The 18464-nt window shown below is 49.2% G+C and overlaps 2 protein-coding genes across 13 annotated transcripts in view; one reads left to right on the forward strand and one right to left on the reverse strand.

The window, feature by feature from the left end:
• Window positions 1–470: 470 nt before the first annotated feature.
• Window positions 471–4046, forward strand: LOC114706630 (interleukin 18 binding protein). Of its 5 annotated transcripts, XM_037196915.1 has the most exons (7): window positions 471–1235; window positions 1772–1805; window positions 2067–2139; window positions 2536–2730; window positions 3259–3382; window positions 3459–3606; window positions 3811–4046. In XM_037196915.1, exons 3-7 carry the CDS (start codon window positions 2112–2114, stop codon window positions 3955–3957), a joined length of 642 nt encoding a protein of 213 aa, XP_037052810.1. In that variant the 5' UTR covers window positions 471–1235; window positions 1772–1805; window positions 2067–2111; the 3' UTR covers window positions 3958–4046. The 5 variants fall into 5 exon arrangements, with proteins under 5 accessions (XP_037052810.1, XP_037052807.1, XP_037052808.1 ...); XM_037196912.1 differs by having other exon boundaries at window positions 1576–2730; XM_037196913.1 differs by having other exon boundaries at window positions 1665–2730.
• A 679-nt stretch (window positions 4047–4725) lies between these two features.
• Numa1 (nuclear mitotic apparatus protein 1) overlaps window positions 4726–18464 on the reverse strand; it is a 79675-nt gene continuing 65936 nt past the window's right edge. For 4 of the 8 annotated variants that reach the window (XM_028889106.2, XM_028889105.2, XM_028889104.2 and 1 more), the window contains exons 15-26: window positions 17916–17957; window positions 11000–11068; window positions 10156–10275; window positions 9853–10071; window positions 9592–9746; window positions 8494–8740; window positions 7546–7774; window positions 6829–6965; window positions 6359–6535; window positions 6007–6123; window positions 5737–5934; window positions 4726–5436 (exon numbers count right to left, since the gene is read on the reverse strand). In XM_028889106.2, the coding sequence (XP_028744939.1) occupies window positions 5425–5436; window positions 5737–5934; window positions 6007–6123; window positions 6359–6535; window positions 6829–6965; window positions 7546–7774; window positions 8494–8740; window positions 9592–9746; window positions 9853–10071; window positions 10156–10275; window positions 11000–11068; window positions 17916–17957 (1722 nt within the window). In that variant the 3' untranslated portion in view covers window positions 4726–5424. The remainder of the gene's footprint in view (window positions 5437–5736; window positions 5935–6006; window positions 6124–6358; window positions 6536–6828; window positions 6966–7545; window positions 7775–8493; window positions 8741–9591; window positions 9747–9852; window positions 10072–10155; window positions 10276–10999; window positions 11069–17915; window positions 17958–18464) is intronic. The other 4 variants (XM_028889112.2, XM_037196907.1, XM_037196904.1 and 1 more) reach the window with 3 other exon arrangements.

Genomic DNA, 18464 nt, shown 5'->3' on the forward strand with positions numbered 1-18464 from the left:
AACAGGGTCCTGTCTTCTCCTTGAATAAAGCTCCCTGAGCTGGGCTGGAGAGCTGACAGCCATCTGCCTTGCTTTCTGCTACCTTTCCTGTGACCCCAGGGTGTCTTGCTTCTTGTACCCCAACTGAGAGCTGGGGCCTCATTTCCACACATCCCCACCTCAATGGTTCCTGTCCTGTGGCATTAGGGGCCCCGAAGCCTCACTGGGCCCCGTTAACTGAGGGCCCTCCATTCTCACTGCCTGAGACTAGTACCCTGCTACCCCTACTACTTAGCCATTTCTTGTCTCCCTCCGTCCTCAGGGAAATGGGCGCTGAGCAAAGGGCTCAGAGATCACTCCTCCTCTTCCCTCCCTTCTCCCTAAGGCCAAGGCTACTTTCATACTTTTTTTTTTTTGGTTTTTCGAGACGGGTTTCTCTGTGCAGCTTTGCACCTTTCTTGGAACTCGCTTTGGAGACCAGGCTGGCCTCGAACTCACAGAGATCCGCCTGCCTCTGCCTCCTGAGTGCTGGGATTAAAGGCGTGCGCCACCACCGCCCGGCTGCTTTCATACTTTTATCAGTCCTGAATCCCACAACCTGCGGGCTACCTCTGATCTCCTTGCTCTAAGGTAAAGGCCTAGTTCCTCTTCCTGCACCTCCACCCATGCCCCAGTGGACTGGTACTACCCCCTCCCAGGAGGGTGGTGGTCTTGTGTAAACTCTGGGTCAAACTCTTGGAGATCCTGGATTCTGAGGGAGTTTTCCCTGCATTCTGCAGCCTAGCTGGTAGAAGGTAGGTAGAGTTACTCAGAGGAGAAATGCGAGACAGAAAAAGACATGGCTTTTAGCCTCCTGCATCCGAATCAGTTGTGAATGTTTATTCCTGGTAGATCTTCCAAACCTGACTCATCTCCCTACCTGTTGTCAACAGCTTTCCCTGCTGATCACAGAACCACAGACCTCAGACCACACACTTACCACAGGTGCATGCACCAGAGACTCTGCCATGAGACTCAGAGAGCACAGCTTTAGACTTGACCTGGATCTAGTTTTGTCCCTGCCAAGTCCCAGCCCCTGAGCTACTGGAGCCAGGGTTGGGGAAGTGCCTTCTGGCTATTTAGGGTCAACTGAGTGTGGCTGGGAGTTTTGTACACCAGCCAAGCAGGGAAGTTGCTATTTCCTGTGGTGAGTTTTGGGGCCAAGCAGCCACACTGAGTCTCGGAGCTCCCCGAAGCTCTTCAGGGCTTAGAGCCAGGTAGGAAGATCAAGACTTAACCAGTGAGCCTGCAGAAGTGGTTATGCCTGTGCGTGTGAAGAGTGGGTGTTAAGTGATACAGCTGACCTTGGGGCTGGGGAAGTGGGAAGTGGGAAGTGGGCTAAGATGGTAATGGGCCAGTATAGCATTGAGTGTAAAAAGGTCATGATTCAATTTGGGGTCCCTAGTACCAATGACTATTGACTCTTTGGGCATTGTTCTGGAGAAAATAAAGTCTTGGCTTTATAGAAAGTTAGTTGTGAAGGGTGGAAGGGGACCACAGTCCACTCCTAGGCAAGACAGTGCTGATCTGCAAGAGACTGATCTGTCACCCCCTTAGGGGCCTTAGTGGGGTGAGGTGGACAGAAGACCCTAGTGAGTTCGGAGAGGAGCCTGGGGATCCTGTCTACTTTGAGCATTGGGTCACAGGGCGGAGCAGCCTGCTTGGGATTGGGGTTCCTGGTTGGAGCAGAACTGAAAGTGAAATCGTGGTTGGGAGCTTTTCCCAGCAGCTGACTGCATCCTGCTCTTCCCAGAAGGAGGCTGTCAACGGAGAGTGTTGCTTCCCAGGTAAGTCCCTGGCTCTTTGTGCCTTTCTCCCTCTTCCCAACAAGTAGGATTAGATTGGGACACCGTCATAGAAATGCGCTTTGGAGCCGGTATAAGAGGAAATTGTTACTAGGTAACAATAGTGGTGTCTTAAGTGCCGATTGCCCAGCGTGTGGCCCTAGGCCTGCCCTCTGAAGTACCAGAGGCTGAAACTGATGTCTGTCTGAGGTAAGGAACCTGAGAAGATGTGGGGTTGGCTGAACTTTACTCACCTTTTTCCAGAGGAAGTTACAGACACCAGACTTGCTTGCTCCTGACACATTCATCATGACCATGAGACACTGCTGGAGAGCAGGTGGGACGTGGGGCTCTGTGGGGTCTCCTAATGGGTGGAGCACTCGCTTTGAGCTTCTCTGGAGCTGCTCTGGCTCTGGCTCCAATTCAAGGCTTCTTTGCACCACATTCAGCAGGGCTAAAGGGTGGACGTGGGACGTGGGGCTCTGTGGGGTCTTCCTAATGGGTGGAGCACTCGCTTTGAGCTTCTGTGGAGCTGCTCTGGCTCTGGCTCCAATGCAAGGCTTCTTTGCACCACGTTCAGCAGGCCTAAAGGGTGGAGGCTGAAGGGTCTCCACCCACTTTGATGCCTGGTGACAGTCTAGGAGTATCTTTCACCACTCAAGTAGCAGCTTGTCTCTGACCAAAGTAGGTGCTAGGATGCTGAGCTTTACATCTGTAACTATCTGTTCCTCAGACCCCAATTCTTGGTGGGTCCTGCTTCTGTATGTCCATGTTGTCATTCTGGCCAGAGCCACACCTGCACCTCAGACAACTGCCACTGTCTTTACTGGGAGCTCAAAGGACCCATGCTCATCCTGGTCTCCAGCAGTTCTGACTAAGCGGTACCCAGCACTGGACGTGATCTGGCCAGAGGAAGAAGTGCCACTGAGTAAGGAACAATTATGGGAGTCCAAGAGGTTTTAGTTGTCAGAAGGCAGGCTGTGAGCAGAGGTCATGGGTTGGGTTGACTTGGGAGTGTACCTCCCATCTGCCAAGAAACACCAGCCAGGCCAGCCTGGCTCCCAAGATGGCTCGTATAGAATTATAGACCCTCACCTTGCCTTAGCTGCAAGGTACTCCAGGGCATAGCCCCACTGCCCAGAGCCTGCCTGCCTTCTGGCCATCTCAGAGGGCCATCAGCCTGCTAGTACGACACTGTTGGACCTAGTGTAGAATCTTAGATACCGGGCACTGTTTTAGAAAAGGTCTCCCGAGGAAGGAAGCACGGAAGTAGAAGAATTACATCAACTCAGGGCATTTCCCTTGGGCTTAGAGAGATTAATGCCTGTATTTTCCTTTAACGTTTTCCTACGTAGGCGGGGCACAGGTATTATAGGTTCTGATTCATGACTAAGGGAAGCTGGGGGAGTCGGGGCCTCTGTTGCATAGAATAACTAACAGCCATACGTGCTCCTAGATGGAACGCTGACCTTGTCCTGTACTGCCTGCAGCCGCTTCCCCTACTTCAGCATCCTCTACTGGCTGGGCAATGGTTCCTTCATTGAGCACCTCCCTGGCCGGCTGAGGGAGGGTCACACAAGGTGAGGGTCATAGCAGCTGGACTAGCAGAAGGGAGACCTCCCGCAACCCTCTCATGATTTCCTTCTGCTCCTGCAGTCGGGAGCACAGGAATACAAGCACCTGGCTACATAGAGCCTTGGTGCTGGAGGAACTGAACCCCACCCTACGAAGCACCAACTTCTCCTGTTTGTTTGTGGACCCTGTACAGGTGGCCCAGTATCACATCGTTCTGGCCCAGCTCTGGGTAAGGAACCTGAAGGAAGGCATCCAGGGATGGGAGGAACTCTGCTGTCTGGGGAAGAAAGGATGGGCTTTGCCAGGACAGCCTGTAAGCAAGTAACCTTTCTCTGAGGTCAGCCAGAGACAGAAGTGAGGAACTTAGGTCTTCAGTGAGAGAGGGGTAAGAACTCTTCCTTAGCTCTGACCTTGTATGCCTTTACTTCTCCAGGATGGGTTGAAGACAATCCCGTCCCCTTCTCAAGAAATCCTCTCCAGCCACAGCCCAGGACCCACATCACCAGGGCCAGGGGTTAGCATGAAGCCAGCCACTGGAGCCTGGCTCCCATCTACTTGGAGGGTGAAGTCTCCACCATAGGCTCTGCTTGCTTCTCAGCTGAGCCTCAAACTCAAGCTTCATTTCTACCTAGAATATCACAGTAATTAAATCAGGCCCTTAGAATTGCTCCTGCTTGTCCTTCTGTCCAACGCATCTCGTTAACTTTTCTAATGTCGTCTTCATCCCACTGGTGTTCTGGAACCTCTAAGGCCTGATGGTGCCCTAGCCAAGCAATAGCAGCTCTGCCCACAATTCACATGACTTTCCACAGCATGTCAGATCTCTGACATTCTGCACCAATCCAACAGGTGAGCCTTGGTTGAGATGTCACTTTGGCAACATCTACACTGAGCTCTGGCCACAATCTGCATTGACTTCATTATTTATAGGTGGTTTTGTTTTCCTCATTTGCCCCAATGTACTGTCCCAAGGAAGGGATGGGACAATGGCTGCTTCAGATCACAATTGTATCTGTCATCTCAGCAGGGCCCACGATGAGTCCTCATAGAGCGGCAGCACCTCAACCTCTGATGTATTTTAGGCTCTTGTACTGTCCACAGGAACACTGCCTGTCTCAGGAAGGAGCAGGGGACACTGTCTCTCATGCCAAGTAGAGATTCAGGATAACTCAAACCCTTAAAATAGAAAATATCCCATAGTATTAGGGGGCCAGAAATGGAGTGTGGAAAGATTCTAGAAAATGTGGTTCCAGGAAGACAGATAAGAGTGGTGGTCTGAAGACTCCTCGGGGCCCAAAGAGCTGTGATTTCCCTCCTTCCCCCATACACACTCAAAAGAGCTCAGCACTCAAGGGAGAAAAATAGACTTTATTTACAAGTAATAACATTTAGAAAAGATCCATCCCTGGCCCTTAAAAACCTTCCCATAGTTCCATATCCCACCCCAGTGCAAGTCTGGGGAAGGTGAAGTATGAGCTGCCACCTATCCCACCCCTGAGACCCAGGACCCATCTGTCCTGGAAAAGAGCATCCTCCAGGCACCTGTGTCCTTGTGTAGATGGGAGTAGGTAAGAGCAGAGGCTCCTACCAGGTCAAGCCCAGTCCTGGGCTGCAAGAGCAAAGGCCTCTGCTAGGCCCAGCTACCAGGAACAGCACGAAGCACAGCCTGCTTCTCCAGTGGTCCCTTCTAGGTCCAGAGACTAAGGAAGACTGTCTGGGCTCAAGAATCCAGCCTCAAATCTAGTTATGATGGAGAAGTAGGCTTTTCTCCAAAAAGGGGGGAAAAAAATCAGGAGGCAAGATAGGGAGAATACCCCACACTGTACAAGCTCCAAGCCTCCTGGGCCAGCTCTGAAAAGATGCCTAAAAGGCAACAGTGAAGGTCCAGGTACCAGGCAAGGGTGCAGGCAAACATCACTGTCTCTGGGGGGATGGCCACCATTGGCCGGGAGCTGAGAGAAGGCACTGAGAGGGGCAGTAGAAGGAAAAGGACCAGGCAAGGTCAGTGCTGAGGACACGGGCAGGGTCACGCACTGGTGTTGACTCTTTAGTGCTTTGCCTGAAAAAGAGAGACAGTCACTTGGCCAGAGTAAGTCTTGTGTGTTGCCAACCTCTATTAGCTAGCTCAGAAAAGCCCTGCCTGGAACCCCTCCCTTTGTGTCCCATAAACACCTATCTTTAAGTTATCAGTTGCCAATCATGCCTAAGAAACATGGGGTCCTCAATTAGGAATGGCTAACCAGACAAAGGGTACGGTACCTCTTCTTGCGCCTCCACCCCACTCCACTGTCTAGCTTGGCCCTGCTTGGATGCTGCCCTGTAGAGTAGTCTAGGGGTCGTCGTCCTTTTACTGAGTTACCTTGCCCTTGGCCCGAGGAGTAGCAGTAGCAGCGCCAGCTGTGGTGGTGGCAATACGTGGAGAGCGGCGGGTTCCGCTGCGAGTATTGGGGGAAACCTTTGCTGGGGTCTTCTTTGAACCTCCTCGCCGTAGAAGACTATTTCCCAGCTTCTTGGGTGTGTTAAGGATGCTGAAGGCCATTGACTGGCGCCGGTCCACCTGTGGGGTAAGGTCTGTCAACCTGCTACTTTGGGGGCTCTGCCAGCAAGGCTTCACTTGGCCCAGCCTAACCTGTTTAAGAACTGGAGCTGCTTTCTTCTGGGCTTCAGCAGTGCCGCTCTGCTTGCGTCCCTCATGCCGGTCCCTGGGAGTCATAGGGCGTGGGAAGCAGCTGGTAGCTTTCTTGGACTGTGAGGCAGAGGACAATTAGACAAATGCAAACGATGGCATGCTTCCCCAGCTCTTGACAGAGACCTTTCAACAGTCCATCTGGTGTGTGCCTTGGGAAGGGAGACTCCTCTATCCAGTTCACTACTTAAGACACGGTGAGCTGTTCACACGTGGATGGAAAGGGAGACTCCTCTATCCAGTTCACTACTTAAGACACGGTGAGCTGTTCACACGTGGATGCAGCGTCACCTACCTCGGGAGTGCCAGGACCCTGGTGGGTCTCTGTGGAGACCCGTTTGCGCTGCTGCCGGGTAGTGATGCCAACACCCTCGGCGATCTGGGCTGGCTGCATGCTGGCTCGGCGTAAGGTTTCCTGGGGGTCTCCTGTTTTCATCTCCTCATCAGTGATGGTGGCCAGGTTCAGGGAAGGCTGCGTAGAACAAGAAGCAATCAGTGGGCCCCAGCTGTGTGGAGCAGGAACTAGGGTTGCCACATAACACCCAAGAGCTAGATCCTTAAATGCCTGCCTTCCTGTTGTCTACCTATACCTTGAGGAATAGCTAGCAGCCTCAGTCTGACTTCACTCCTGAGGGACAGCTGCCAATTATTCCATGTGGAAGCACGAGAGTGACCTTTCCAGTAGGCCAAAGACCCAGCATACATACATATTCAGGCTGGAACCTCAGTCAGTGTGGGAGGCCTTGAGGTGACCCTACATCTCACCCTGGACTCGAGAGGATAGCAGGTCTTCAGGTGCGGGGGGCATACTCGGTTGCGCTGCTGCAACTCTGCGATGCGGTTCCAATCGTCCAGCTGCTCAGGCTCATCCTGGCAAGTACCCATATAGAAGCTGTTCCTCCCTATGAAGGACAGGAAGTTAGGCCAGACACGGCTGCAGTTACACACTGTCCTCCCACCTTCCTGAGGGGCTTCAAGGGGGACACACAATCCTGTTCTGTGTCCCGATGATACAGAACAAAAGTGGCACACCCATCCCAATCATTTGTCTCATGGAGGCACACACTCTTGGAGGAGGTCAGAAGAGTGTCAGAAGCAGAGGCTGTAGCATCTTATTCACCTACCAAGGCTTGGTGCCCCACACCAAGAGAAATGGAGGGTCATGAACTGATACCCAAGGAGGGTCCCTAGAACTCAAAGGGCAACTTCCAAAGAATTTCTGGGCAGCCTGATTTTCCCAAAGCCCATTGTTTCCCAGAAAGTGGCCTTGTACAAGTGTCCACTGCCACCCTGGGAATCTTAAGCAACTGGTGAGCATCCTGCTCCAGACTGCTCCTCTGCAGTCCCAGGATAGGGAAGGCCCTGAGATGAGGGACAAATGAGGAGCAGCAGGAGGCCTGCCTTGAGCTCGCCTCTTCCCTGAGCCAAGACCCACTTCCAGTCTTGTTTGGGGGTTATGGTCAATTCCTGCAGTCTCCTCACCTTGAGGGGCCCCACTGGACATCCTGGCCTGGGATCGACGAGCAGAGCTCCGCGTAGTAGGCCGGTAGCCAGGCAGGCTAAGCAGAGCCGAGTTGCCATCATCAGGAGAGCCCAAGCGGGCCAGAGACTGGGTGGAGGAGGTGGCTCGCAAGCTGGCTCGGGAAGCAGGAGCAGACTGTGTGCTATAGAAGGATGAGTTGGCACTGTCTGGCTCCTCGACATCTAGTTTCTGGAAGGATGAATCATTGCAGTAACACTATAAGCACCACCTTCCTCTGCCCCAAAGCACCCAGACGCCACAATACATGTGCTGTTTCCACATTGCTGTAAAGGGGTCTTTAGACTGCAAGCATATCAACAGGCCACACAGTACTTGTAAGATGCTGAGGTTGCCAAGACTCTTCTACCCACAAGACTTTGAAGGTGGCATTATCAGGCTACTTCAGAGGTAAGTAACGTTGGGTAACCCCAGTCAAACAGCTAGAAGTAGCTAGGCTAGAGTCAGAATCCCTATCTCCTGAGCTAGCTAGTTGGTCTTGGTCCACAACCTCTGCTCTCCCTACACCCAAGGTTCCTGGGGTCTGAACATCATCTACATTCTCCCCCAATTCTCAGTAGTAGAAGGCATAAAAGCACCTTTCCATCTATTCTCCAGTCCTGAAACAAAAACAAACAAACAAAAAAAAAAAAGAGAATCCAAGTCTTGAAGTAGCAGTCCATCGAGGGCCATGCCAAGCAACCTCCTGGCTACATGGGGGTGCTAGAAGCCCAGGGTTAGCTGTTATTTCCTATATTCTGCTCTGCCTTCCTCTCAGGCAGGTGCTGCCCTTCTCCAAAGAAGACCTCCTAAATTAGTTAAGACCTTTGCTTTCCCATCCCTGTGTGTTCTTAACTGATGGGATAGGAACTGGCGTTAACATCTTGCAGCCTCATGCCTAGTAGCCTAACCTTGGTCATGGTAATGTTGATGATTTGTGTGGTACGCCGGCGAGCAGAGCGTGTCTTACGGCCAGAGTCAGGGAAGGCATCGCCCAGGGAGTCCAAGCTGCTCTCCAAGGGGGCCTGACCCCGAGCAGGAATGGGGGTGAAGTAGAGACTCTCCAGGGATTCCACTTTGGGGGGCAGGCGCTGGGAGATGGGTGAAGCTGGCTCTCCAGGGACACTGGTGCCATCTGGCTGGGTACGAGGCAGCTTGCTATAGAAAAAAACAAATCTGCTGAGATGCAGTTATCACTCCCCACTCGAAACCCTCTGCCTGTTTTTCCTCATGGGTCTCCTAGTTTAATAAGCAGAGCTTTTCACAGGTGCCCAGGCCATGAATGGGAGTGGAATTCGACTCTCCTACCACACTTTCACAGTCAACATTCTAAGAAGCTCTTCTAGCTGCACACGGCTCCATGTACACTCCCTTCCCTGGTCAGCCTGAGCTCATCTCACCTACACTTAGACTGGGAGAAGCTGGAGAGTGGTGACAAGCAAGGACTCAGCCCAGGCTGCCGGGTTCAAACCTGAGCTCCATCACTGTGGAGGCTTAGGCCAGTGACTGCCCCTCAACCCAGTTCTATCTGTTTAAGGAGATATGATGAATATAGCTGACCTAAGATGGTGGCTAGGGGGTGAAATAAAGTTGGAACTGTTCTAAGTATTCAGAAACACCTGCATACAGTTAGTGCAGGACAAATATTTGACCGAAACAGTAACTACTTCTAACCTTGACTTCTATACTATCAGAAGACTCTAACACGCAAATCCAACCTTGTGGTCCTCAATTTCAGCACTTCTGAGGTTCATCAGTCTAAGATCAAATCCAGTCAGGCTCTGGGCTCTCAGGCCTACTCAGCCTGCCAATACAGCTGCTCCTCACCCCTGCACACACCTGTGCAGTCTATCAAGGCTCGTGAGAGAGAGCTTTCTCCAGGCTTTCCAACTGTTGTACTTTTCACTTCTCCTGTGCCCTGAGCATGCATCTGTCCTCACACCGAACCACAGACGAGAACAGCGTTCGCTCAGCGAACAGGCACAGGGTAGAAAGGCATGTCTCCTGACCTAGCAACACTGCACGGGGTTCCTTCCTCCAAGCTCAGATCCAGGCTGTCAATACTTAAGTCCAGCTGAGGTTTCTGAGGCTCACGGCTCTTTAAGGCATCAGTTGCCACCTGGGATTTGCCCAAGTCTCGAAGCTGCTGGTCTGCATGGGCAACCTGGGAGGTAAAATAAAGAGAAGTCTAGAGTAGGGTTGGCCTTGGAGAGGAGGACATGGATTCCAACAGTACAGGGTGAGGCGCCTCTGTTAAAGTAGATGCTTACCTGAGCCTCCAGGCTGCGCACCTGGGCACTAAGGTGGCGGCAGGCCTGTTCAGCCTCCTTGGTCTTCAGCCCTGCCTGCTGTAGCTCACGGCCCAAACGTTCACCTTCAGCCCGAAGCTCCTTGTTCTCCTTCTGCAGCTGCTCCAGGTCTCGAAGCTGCTCCTGCAGCTCTTGGTTCTGCTGCTTCTTGGCATCATAATGGGTCTTGGCTTTCTCCATCTGTGTGGACAGATAGGGTGGGTAGGTACGGCAGAGCCTAGTGGTCAGGAGGAAGGGCAGAGCAGGCCATGCCTGTCCCCTCACCTGTAGCTTGTAGTGCTCAGCTGCCTGCTCCTTCTGGCTCAGCTGGGTCTGCAGCTCACTCAGCTGGGCCTGGAGGCGCTGGACCTCCTGCTGGCTCTCACCCCCCTGCGCCTGGAAGGCCTGAGAAGTCAGTCCAAAAAGGCAGCCCTGGTTAGTCTACCCAAACCCACTCAGTCTCCAGAGTCCTTCAAGATATATTCTCTCAGGATACCTAGGACCCCTCCACCCAACACATACATTCTCCCAACCGCAGCCTACAAAACAGTTACATTCTCCCTCCCAGGTTCTCCTGTGGACATTCTGCTGACCACCTGCTGGCTCTAATACTTCTCACAGTTCTGCCTGCCATCTATGAGACCAGGCACCAAGTACAAGGGAACAGAAACTGATCTCAGAGAACACCCTGGTGGGGAGAGTACAGTGAGAGGTGACTGCATGTGCACACTCAATCACAGAACTCACTTCTCCAAACTACTCTGAGAAATAACTTTGATCCCCGTTTTAGAGATGAAGAGTTCAGAGATTTAGGCAAACTGATCAAGGCATAGATATGTAGCTCAGTGGTAGAGTGCTTTCCACGCACCAAGCAGGTACTCTACCACTGAGCTATATATCTCTGTCTTTTTTTTTGTTTTAATCTAATTGAAAAGCACAGATGGCTATAACAGAAAGCAGGCCTTCCTGTGAGAGTTACCAGAAGGCAAAGGCAAGGTTTCTGAGATCCAGGATGGCCCCGGGGTACTTATGCTGTGGCCCCTACCACCCTAGCCCCTGAGCTTAGAGAAGATGTTCCTCCACCCATGACTTGCAGTCAGAGGGTGGGCCTGTCACACATCCGTCCCACCTTGAGCTTCTGTTGCTGCACCTTGCTGGCTTGATCATACTCTGTTAACTTCTTACTCAGTTCTTCCACCTGAGGAGGAAAAAAAGAGAACAAACAAGAAGACTGAATTCCCTGGATGTAATGATTAATCTTGTTATTCAACTTGACCACGTCTGCAGTCAACTAAAACCCAAGCAGCTGGGCAAATCTATGAGGGTTTTTCTTGATCATATTATCTAAGGTGGGAAAACCACCCTAAATTTGGGCTACATCTTCTGGTGGCAGCCCACAGAAAGACAGAGAAGAAGGAAGCTTTTGCTCTTGGCCTGCTTGCCCTCACTCTGGCTCCAGATGTGCATAACCAGTCTAAAGTTCTCTAAGTATGCCCTGGAAAAATTAAAACCAAAATCCAAGTCCCAGCCTCAGAAGGTGTCAACAGTTAAATTAAGGGTATTTATTGGTCAAAGAAAAGGACCCTGTAATTTGGGATGGAGATGTATGGGATGACCCTACTGAGGCTAAGGACTTTTTATCTCACCTGAAGTAGTCTCCCCAACCCTAAAACCTCCTGCAATATTGTCCTCTCTGCCTTTGCCTGTGAGATTTAATCCTTCATTGTCTGCCAAACCAGCAGTGACTTGCCAGGCCAGACAATACTGCAGTCTCTCAGGGCCCACCAATAACCAGACATAAGGCTAAGTAGGCTCCTACAGGGTCAACAGAAAGTATAGTCCATGAGGAGGTACACTATACCACGAGAGAGCTAAATGACTTCTAATTCTTTCAAATATAAGTCTGGGGAATTTGTGTGGGAATAGGTTTTAAGGGTGTAGGATAATGATGGAAGGAACATAGAACTGAATCAGGCTGAGTTTATTGATATAGGCCCATGGAGTAGAGATTCTGGTTTAATAGAAAGCTTGCAGTTAAAGATGGCCTACTGAAATAGAGCTTGAGATGCCTGATCTCCCTTGGATTAGTGTTGATTATTTTTAAGCTCAGGAAAACTGCTTGAGTGGGTATGCCGTGTAAAAACTTCCCTCCATAATGGGAAGGCCCAGAAGACATGCCCTTCACTAATCTTCTGAGATGTAAAATAGTGAGAGGGGCACCAGCACATTTGAAGAGCTTTGTCATCTCTCTTTTGCTTGTGCTAGACCTTAGTTTAGGGTTGGAGATCCTCCTGCTCAGTTGGATGAATTAAATGCTGTGGGTTTAACTGGACACAGGAATAGGAGGGGCCAGGTGACAGCAAAAAAGGCAAAGAGATCATCGTTGTCCTAACAGGCAGCACAGGCAAAAGGATTTTTATGGTGGCATGACTTGTATGGAACTTTGGTACTGGCTAACCAGTCAAGGTGTTCCCAGGCATGAAACAGATAAGAAGCCTACTACATTTTTGTTTGATCTGAATAAGCAGAAAAATTCTCAAATGAAAGAAAGGCTAAACTGAATTGTAACAAGATTCTTGACCTGTGAACCATACTTGAGTCGGTTTGCAGACACAGAATTCCTTGAATGAAGGGATGGTCAGGTCCCTTGTAGGAAGAACCCTGAGAAAATATATGTTTTACTGTTAGCCTTTCTCCAGTCCTTCCCCCAGAGGGACCTACGGTCTTTTACACAGGTAACAGTGGGGAAAGGAAACCAATCAGTTTCTGAGGTCTATTGGTTGCTGGTACTGAATTAATACCGATTCCAGGAGATCCCAAGAAACATTATTAAAGTAGGGGCTAACGGAGGTCAGGTGAATGCTGGAGTTTGGGCAGAAGTCTGACTCACAGTGGGTCCCCAAACTCATCCTGTGCTTGTTTTTTGAGTTCCAGAATGTATAGTTGGGATAGATAACTTAGAAGTTGGCAGAATTCCCACAGTGCTTCCCTCACCTGTGGAGTGAGGGCTATTATAGTTGGGGAAGGCCAAATGGAAGCCATTAGAGTTGCCTCAACCAGGGAAAAGTGACCCAAAATACAGTTTCACATCCCTGGAAAAAACTGCAGAAATTAGTGCCACCATCAAGGACTTGAAAAATGCAGGAGTGATAGGTCCCACCATCTCCCTTTAGCTATCTGGCCAATGTAGAAGACAGATGGATCATGGAGAATGACAGTTGACTATCAAAACTTCAATCAAGTAATCCAAGTGTAGCTGCTGTACCACATGTAGTGGCCTTACCTGAGCAAATTAACACATCTCCTGGTAGATGGTATGCAGCTATTGATCTAGCAAATGCCTTTTTCTCAATACCTATTCATTAAGGACCACAAGAAGCAATCTGCTTTCAGTTGGCAAGGCCGGCAGTATCCCTTTACAGTTTTATCTCAAGGATATATTCTCTCTCTCCAGCCCTGTGTCATAACTTAGAAAGGATCTTGATCATCTGTCTCTTCCATAAAACATACTGGTCCACTCTATGGACATTATGCTGATTGGACCAAGCGAGTAGGGGTTAGCAACTACTTTGAGCTTTGTTGGTAACATATATGGGCACCAGAGGATGGGGTAATAATAAAAAATCCAACCAAAATTCAAGGGCCTTCCACCTCAGTGAAATTTCTTAGGAGTCTAGTGGTGACACATGCAGGGATATTCCTTCTAGAGTGAAGGATAAGTTATTGCACATGGCCCCTCCCAACCATCAAGACAGCAACACAAACATTTAATGAGCCTGTCTGGATTCTAGAGACAGCACATTCCTCACTTGGGTGTTACTTCTGCCCAAATCCCAAATGACTTGGAAAGCTGATAGCTCTGAGTGAGTCCTGCAACATGAGAAGGCTCTTCAACAGGTCCAGGCTGCTGTGCAGGCTGTTTACCACTTGGACCCTATGATCCAACAGAACCAGTGGTACTCAAAGTGTCAGTGGCAGATAGGGATGTTGTCTGAACATAGGTGAATCACTGAGGGATTTTGGAGCAAGATTCTACCGTTATCTGCAGACAAGTATTCTCCCTTTGAGACAGTTCTTTGGTCTGCTATTGTAACAGTGGAAACTGAACATCTGACAGTGAGTCATCAAGTTATCATGCAACTTGAATTGCCAAAGTTGGGTTATTATTTCATCACCCATAAAGTATGACGTGCACAGCAGCAACCCATTATCAAATGGAAGTCATGTACATGTGATCGGACCCAGGCAGGTCCTGAGGGCACAAGCAAGATACATCAAGAAGTTGCCCAAATGCCTATGGTTTTTACTCCCATTACAATGCCTTCTGATTCACCTATAGCATCATAAGGCTTGTCCCATGATTGACTGACTAAGGAGAAGACGACTAGGGCTTGGTTTACTGACAGTTCTGCACATTTTGTAGGCAGCACCCAGAAATGGACCTGGAGCATTACAACTCCTTTCTAGGACAACCCTGAAAAACACCAGGTAAAGGGAAATGTTCACAATGGGCAGAACTTTGGGCAGTAGACATGGTCATAGACTGTTTAGAAGAAAAAAATGGCCAGATGTGCAACTGTTCAGATTTATGGGCTGTAGCCAATTGATTGGCTGGATGGTCAGGGACTTTGAAAGAGCAAGAGGAAAACTGCTGAGAAAGACATCTGGGGAAGGAGTGTGTAGAGAGAGATCTCTCCAAATGGGCAAAGGACATGAAGATACTGTGTCGCATATAAATACTCATCAAAGGGTAACTTCAGCTCAGGAAGAGTTCAATAATCAAATAGATAGGATGACCAATTAGCCTCTCTTCCCCAGCCATCCCTGTCATTGCCCAATGGGTCCATGAACAAAGTGGCCAAAGTGCAGAGTTATGCATGGGCTCAACAACACAGACTCCCATCACCAAGGCTAACTTGGCTACAGCTGCTGCTGAGTGCCAGATCTGCCAACAGGAGAGACCAACACTGAGCTTTGTCCTTACTGAAGTAGATACTTATTCTGGTTATGGATTTTGCCTTTCCTGAACATAATGCTTCTGTCAAAACTCCCATCATGGACTTATAGAATGCCTTATCTTCTATCATATTCCACACAGTATTGCTTCTGACCAAGAAACTCCTTGCAGTTAGAGAAGTACAACAGCGGGCCCATGTTCATGGAACCCACTGGTCAGCCTGACAGAATGATGGAATGACCATTAAAGACGCAGTAACAGTGCCTGGAGGGTTGGGGCAGAGCTCTCCAGAAGGCAGTATATGCTTTTAATCAATGTGCAATATATAATACTGTTTATAATTATGAAAACCAGCTAAGGCAGTTGTTCTCAATCTTCCTAATACTGCAACCCTTTAATACAGGTCCTCATGTTGTTGTGACGCCCCCCAACTCTAAAACTATTTTTGTTGCTACTTCATAACTGTAATTTTGCTATTGTTATAAATTGTAAATATCTTATATGCAGGATATCTGATATGCAACCCCTGTGAAAGGGCAGTTTGACCCCCAAAGGAGTCACGACCTACAGGTTGAAGAGACATTAAGGCCACAAGACCAGTTGTAAAAAACGAGGATTATAACTGATAGGAGTGTTTTTCCTTCCTACCTTGTTAAAACTGTGTTTATGTACATATAAACACATTTTAAACAGGTGTCTTTCCTTTCCTTAGTTTATCATGGGATGTAGCATCAAATGACATATCAGTGGTTTTATTTAAGTTGTGAGTCGCTAAAAGAATGTCCCTCAAGGGATACTTTCATTTATTCTAAAATATATAATGTGTTTGCAGTTGTATATGGGATAGTTATAGCCTGTGAGGCATAATTATGACCTATTTTCATTTGGAAATTAAGAATGGCATAAGGTGATATGATCATGGGTCAAGCTGACAAGAGGTGGACTTGTATGTAAATGGCTAATCTTGGTTTTCAACTTGACCACATCTGCAATCAAATAAAATCCAAGCAGCCGGGCATGTCTATGAGCGGTTTTTCTTGACTGGGGCATCTGAGATGGGAAAACCCACCCTAAATCTGGGCCAAACCTTCTGGTGGCATCCCACATAAAAGGAAAAAAAGGAATAAAGCTCTTCCTCTTTGCCTGATTGCCTCAATCCTGCTGGTAAGTTTATCTGTCCTGGTGCTAAGACATTTCTGTTGGTAAAAGAGCCTACTTCTTTGGGACTCCAATACAGACCAAAGACCAGCCGAAACATCCAGCCTTGTGGGCTCAACCACTACCAGATTCTTTGCCCTTCCATCAGGAAACAGCCATTGTTGAACTAGCTAGACCACAGCCTGTAAGCTACTCTTTAATCTCCTTTTAATATATATAGATTCATCCTATCAGTTTATTCCTCTAAAGATCCCTGACTAAAACACTGGGGGTCTAGACTAACCAGGGGGTTTCCCCAGACCATTATCCTCAGGCCCTTTCTCCGACTTCTACATAGGTGGAAGCCTGCTGCCCAAAGGTTGTCAGGGCATGAGGTGGCCCCAAATAGATGTTGCCAGGGTCACCTGCCTAAACTCATCCCTAGTCTCCAGCCACCAAAATCAAGAGCTGACTTTCCAGAGTCACCACTTCTCCATATCCCTACTACATGCTCTTTCCCAAACCTAACCTAGAAAAGTTGGGGGCAAGAACAGAGCAGCTTACGGAGTTGGAGAGATGGCTAAGTAGTTATTAGCACTTGCAGTTCTTGTAGAAGACCCAGGTTTGGTTCCCAGCTCCCACATGCCAGCTCATAATGGACTATTACTGCAGTTTCAGGAGATCTGACACCCTCTTCTGGTCCCTGCAGGCACCGAGCATGCATCACTCACTCACTCACTCACTCACTCACTCACTCACACACACACACACACACACACACATACATACACACACATACATACACACATACACACACACAGAATAAAAATAAAAAAAACAAAAAAACAAAAAACAAGACATTCTGGTGCTCTAACAAACACTGTCAAAGTACATTCATTCCTCCCTCCTCCCCAAAAACTGCCAAAGCAAAGCTCCCAGACCTCTTTCCAATCTCCAAGGGCTGTTAGAGACACGCTAGCAGCATAATGGCTGTTGTTAGCATTGGGAGAAGACAAGAACAGGGGCAGCACACACACACCCAAGCCCCTCCCCCAACCGTCACAAAGGGGAACAGCAAAGGGGGTTAGGAGAAGAGAGATCCTAACAGACACAAGCACCCCTGCTTCTTCTAGGCATTCTGGGAGCTTAGGCAGGAACAGGCAGCAGAGGAAGAGGCAAAAGGCTCCATTGCAAACTGCTTGCTTTCCAATATGATTGTCCCATTTCCTTAGAATGTGACTGGTTGGGGAGTGGACAAAGTGTTCTCACTAAATATCAGCTCGGTAGCCTACTAACTAGGGAGGAGGGAGATGCCTGAGAGGGAGAAGGTAGGCGGAGCACATGGCCCATCTAGGGAAGACCTGGGCCATCTAGGGAAGACCCCTTCTACTTCTCTCAATCTTAGTTTCCGGTTCCAGAAAGCACTATTTGCATGAGACTCTGGGATAAGGCACCAGAGAATGCTGAGTGAGTATTCTGAGCTCATCATGTTCCCTATCCTCCAAGGGCTGCCTCATTTATCACCTTGGATAAATCCAGACTCTGTGGGAAAGAAGGACAACAACCTACACAAGGCCATATCAATCTGTTCTTCCTCTTGGATTAGTATCCCTAACTCAAAACAGGACTTTGGAGGTTTTTGAGTCACAAGGACTGACTCTGTTACCAGTGCAGGTCTGGGAAAGATGAAGCTGTGCGCCCCCTTGTCTGTGATAGGTAAAAGGAAAGTGCAGAAAGGAAGAGGCCGACCTGGGATGGGTAGGATGAGGCCCAAGAGAGGGCCTATAACACTGCACTCCTGGGCAGCCTGGGCCTGGATTCCACGGCTCGACCCTGCCCTTTCACAAACAGTTCACAACAGGAGCTGGCGGAGCAAGCTGCAGCCGGGGTCATGCACCAAGACTGGTCACCGCTTAAGCAGCCAGCATCTATCGAGAACCCCAGGCATTACCTGCTTAGTCTGCTCTCTCTGAAATACCTCTAGTTGCTCCACCTGTGTATGGGGGAGAAGCAATGGAGACAGTGAGATGGGGCCACTGCCAGACTGACCTCAGTGGGCTCTGACACTTCTCCCAGAGACTATAATATGGAGACAGAGACGGAGAAAGCCAGTTGGAGCCAAGTAACAGGACCTAGTATGCCTGTTCTCACAACACTTGGGAGGTGAAGGCAGGAAGATTAAGAGTTCCAGGTGATCTTTAACTATATAGTGAATTCAAGGCTAGCCCGAGTTACATTACACTCTGTTTTAAAACACCAAACAAACAAAAGCCAGTTTGCTTGCTTCAACCTGACTCTTCAGAATCAGCTTTCAAGGAAAAGGAGGCCACAGATATTTTCGTTGTTGTTGTTGTTTAATGGGGGGGGGGATGGTTGGGGAAGGGCTGTGGGAGTTCAAACAGGGTCTGACTATGCAACCCAAAGTGACCTCCTCCTGTCTCAGCCTCCCGAGAGCTGGGATTGCAGGCATGCACCAGTATAGGCTATCATTAACATTCTC

The sequence above is a fragment of the Peromyscus leucopus genome, chromosome 1 (assembly GCF_004664715.2).
Source record: "Peromyscus leucopus breed LL Stock chromosome 1, UCI_PerLeu_2.1, whole genome shotgun sequence".
NCBI classification, from domain to species: Eukaryota; Metazoa; Chordata; class Mammalia; order Rodentia; family Cricetidae; genus Peromyscus; species Peromyscus leucopus.

Bases quoted from the DNA above. Each gene is read 5' to 3' on its own strand.
- LOC114706630 (XM_028889120.2), top strand. From the start codon at position 2,499: ATGCTGAGCTTTACATCTGTAACTATCTGTTCCTCAGACCCCAATTCT. The intron at 2,731-3,258 runs GTAAGGAACAAT...ACGTGCTCCTAG, and splicing joins AGAGGAAGAAGTGCCACTGA to ATGGAACGCTGACCTTGTCC. The intron at 3,383-3,458 runs GTGAGGGTCATA...CTGCTCCTGCAG, and splicing joins CTGAGGGAGGGTCACACAAG to TCGGGAGCACAGGAATACAA.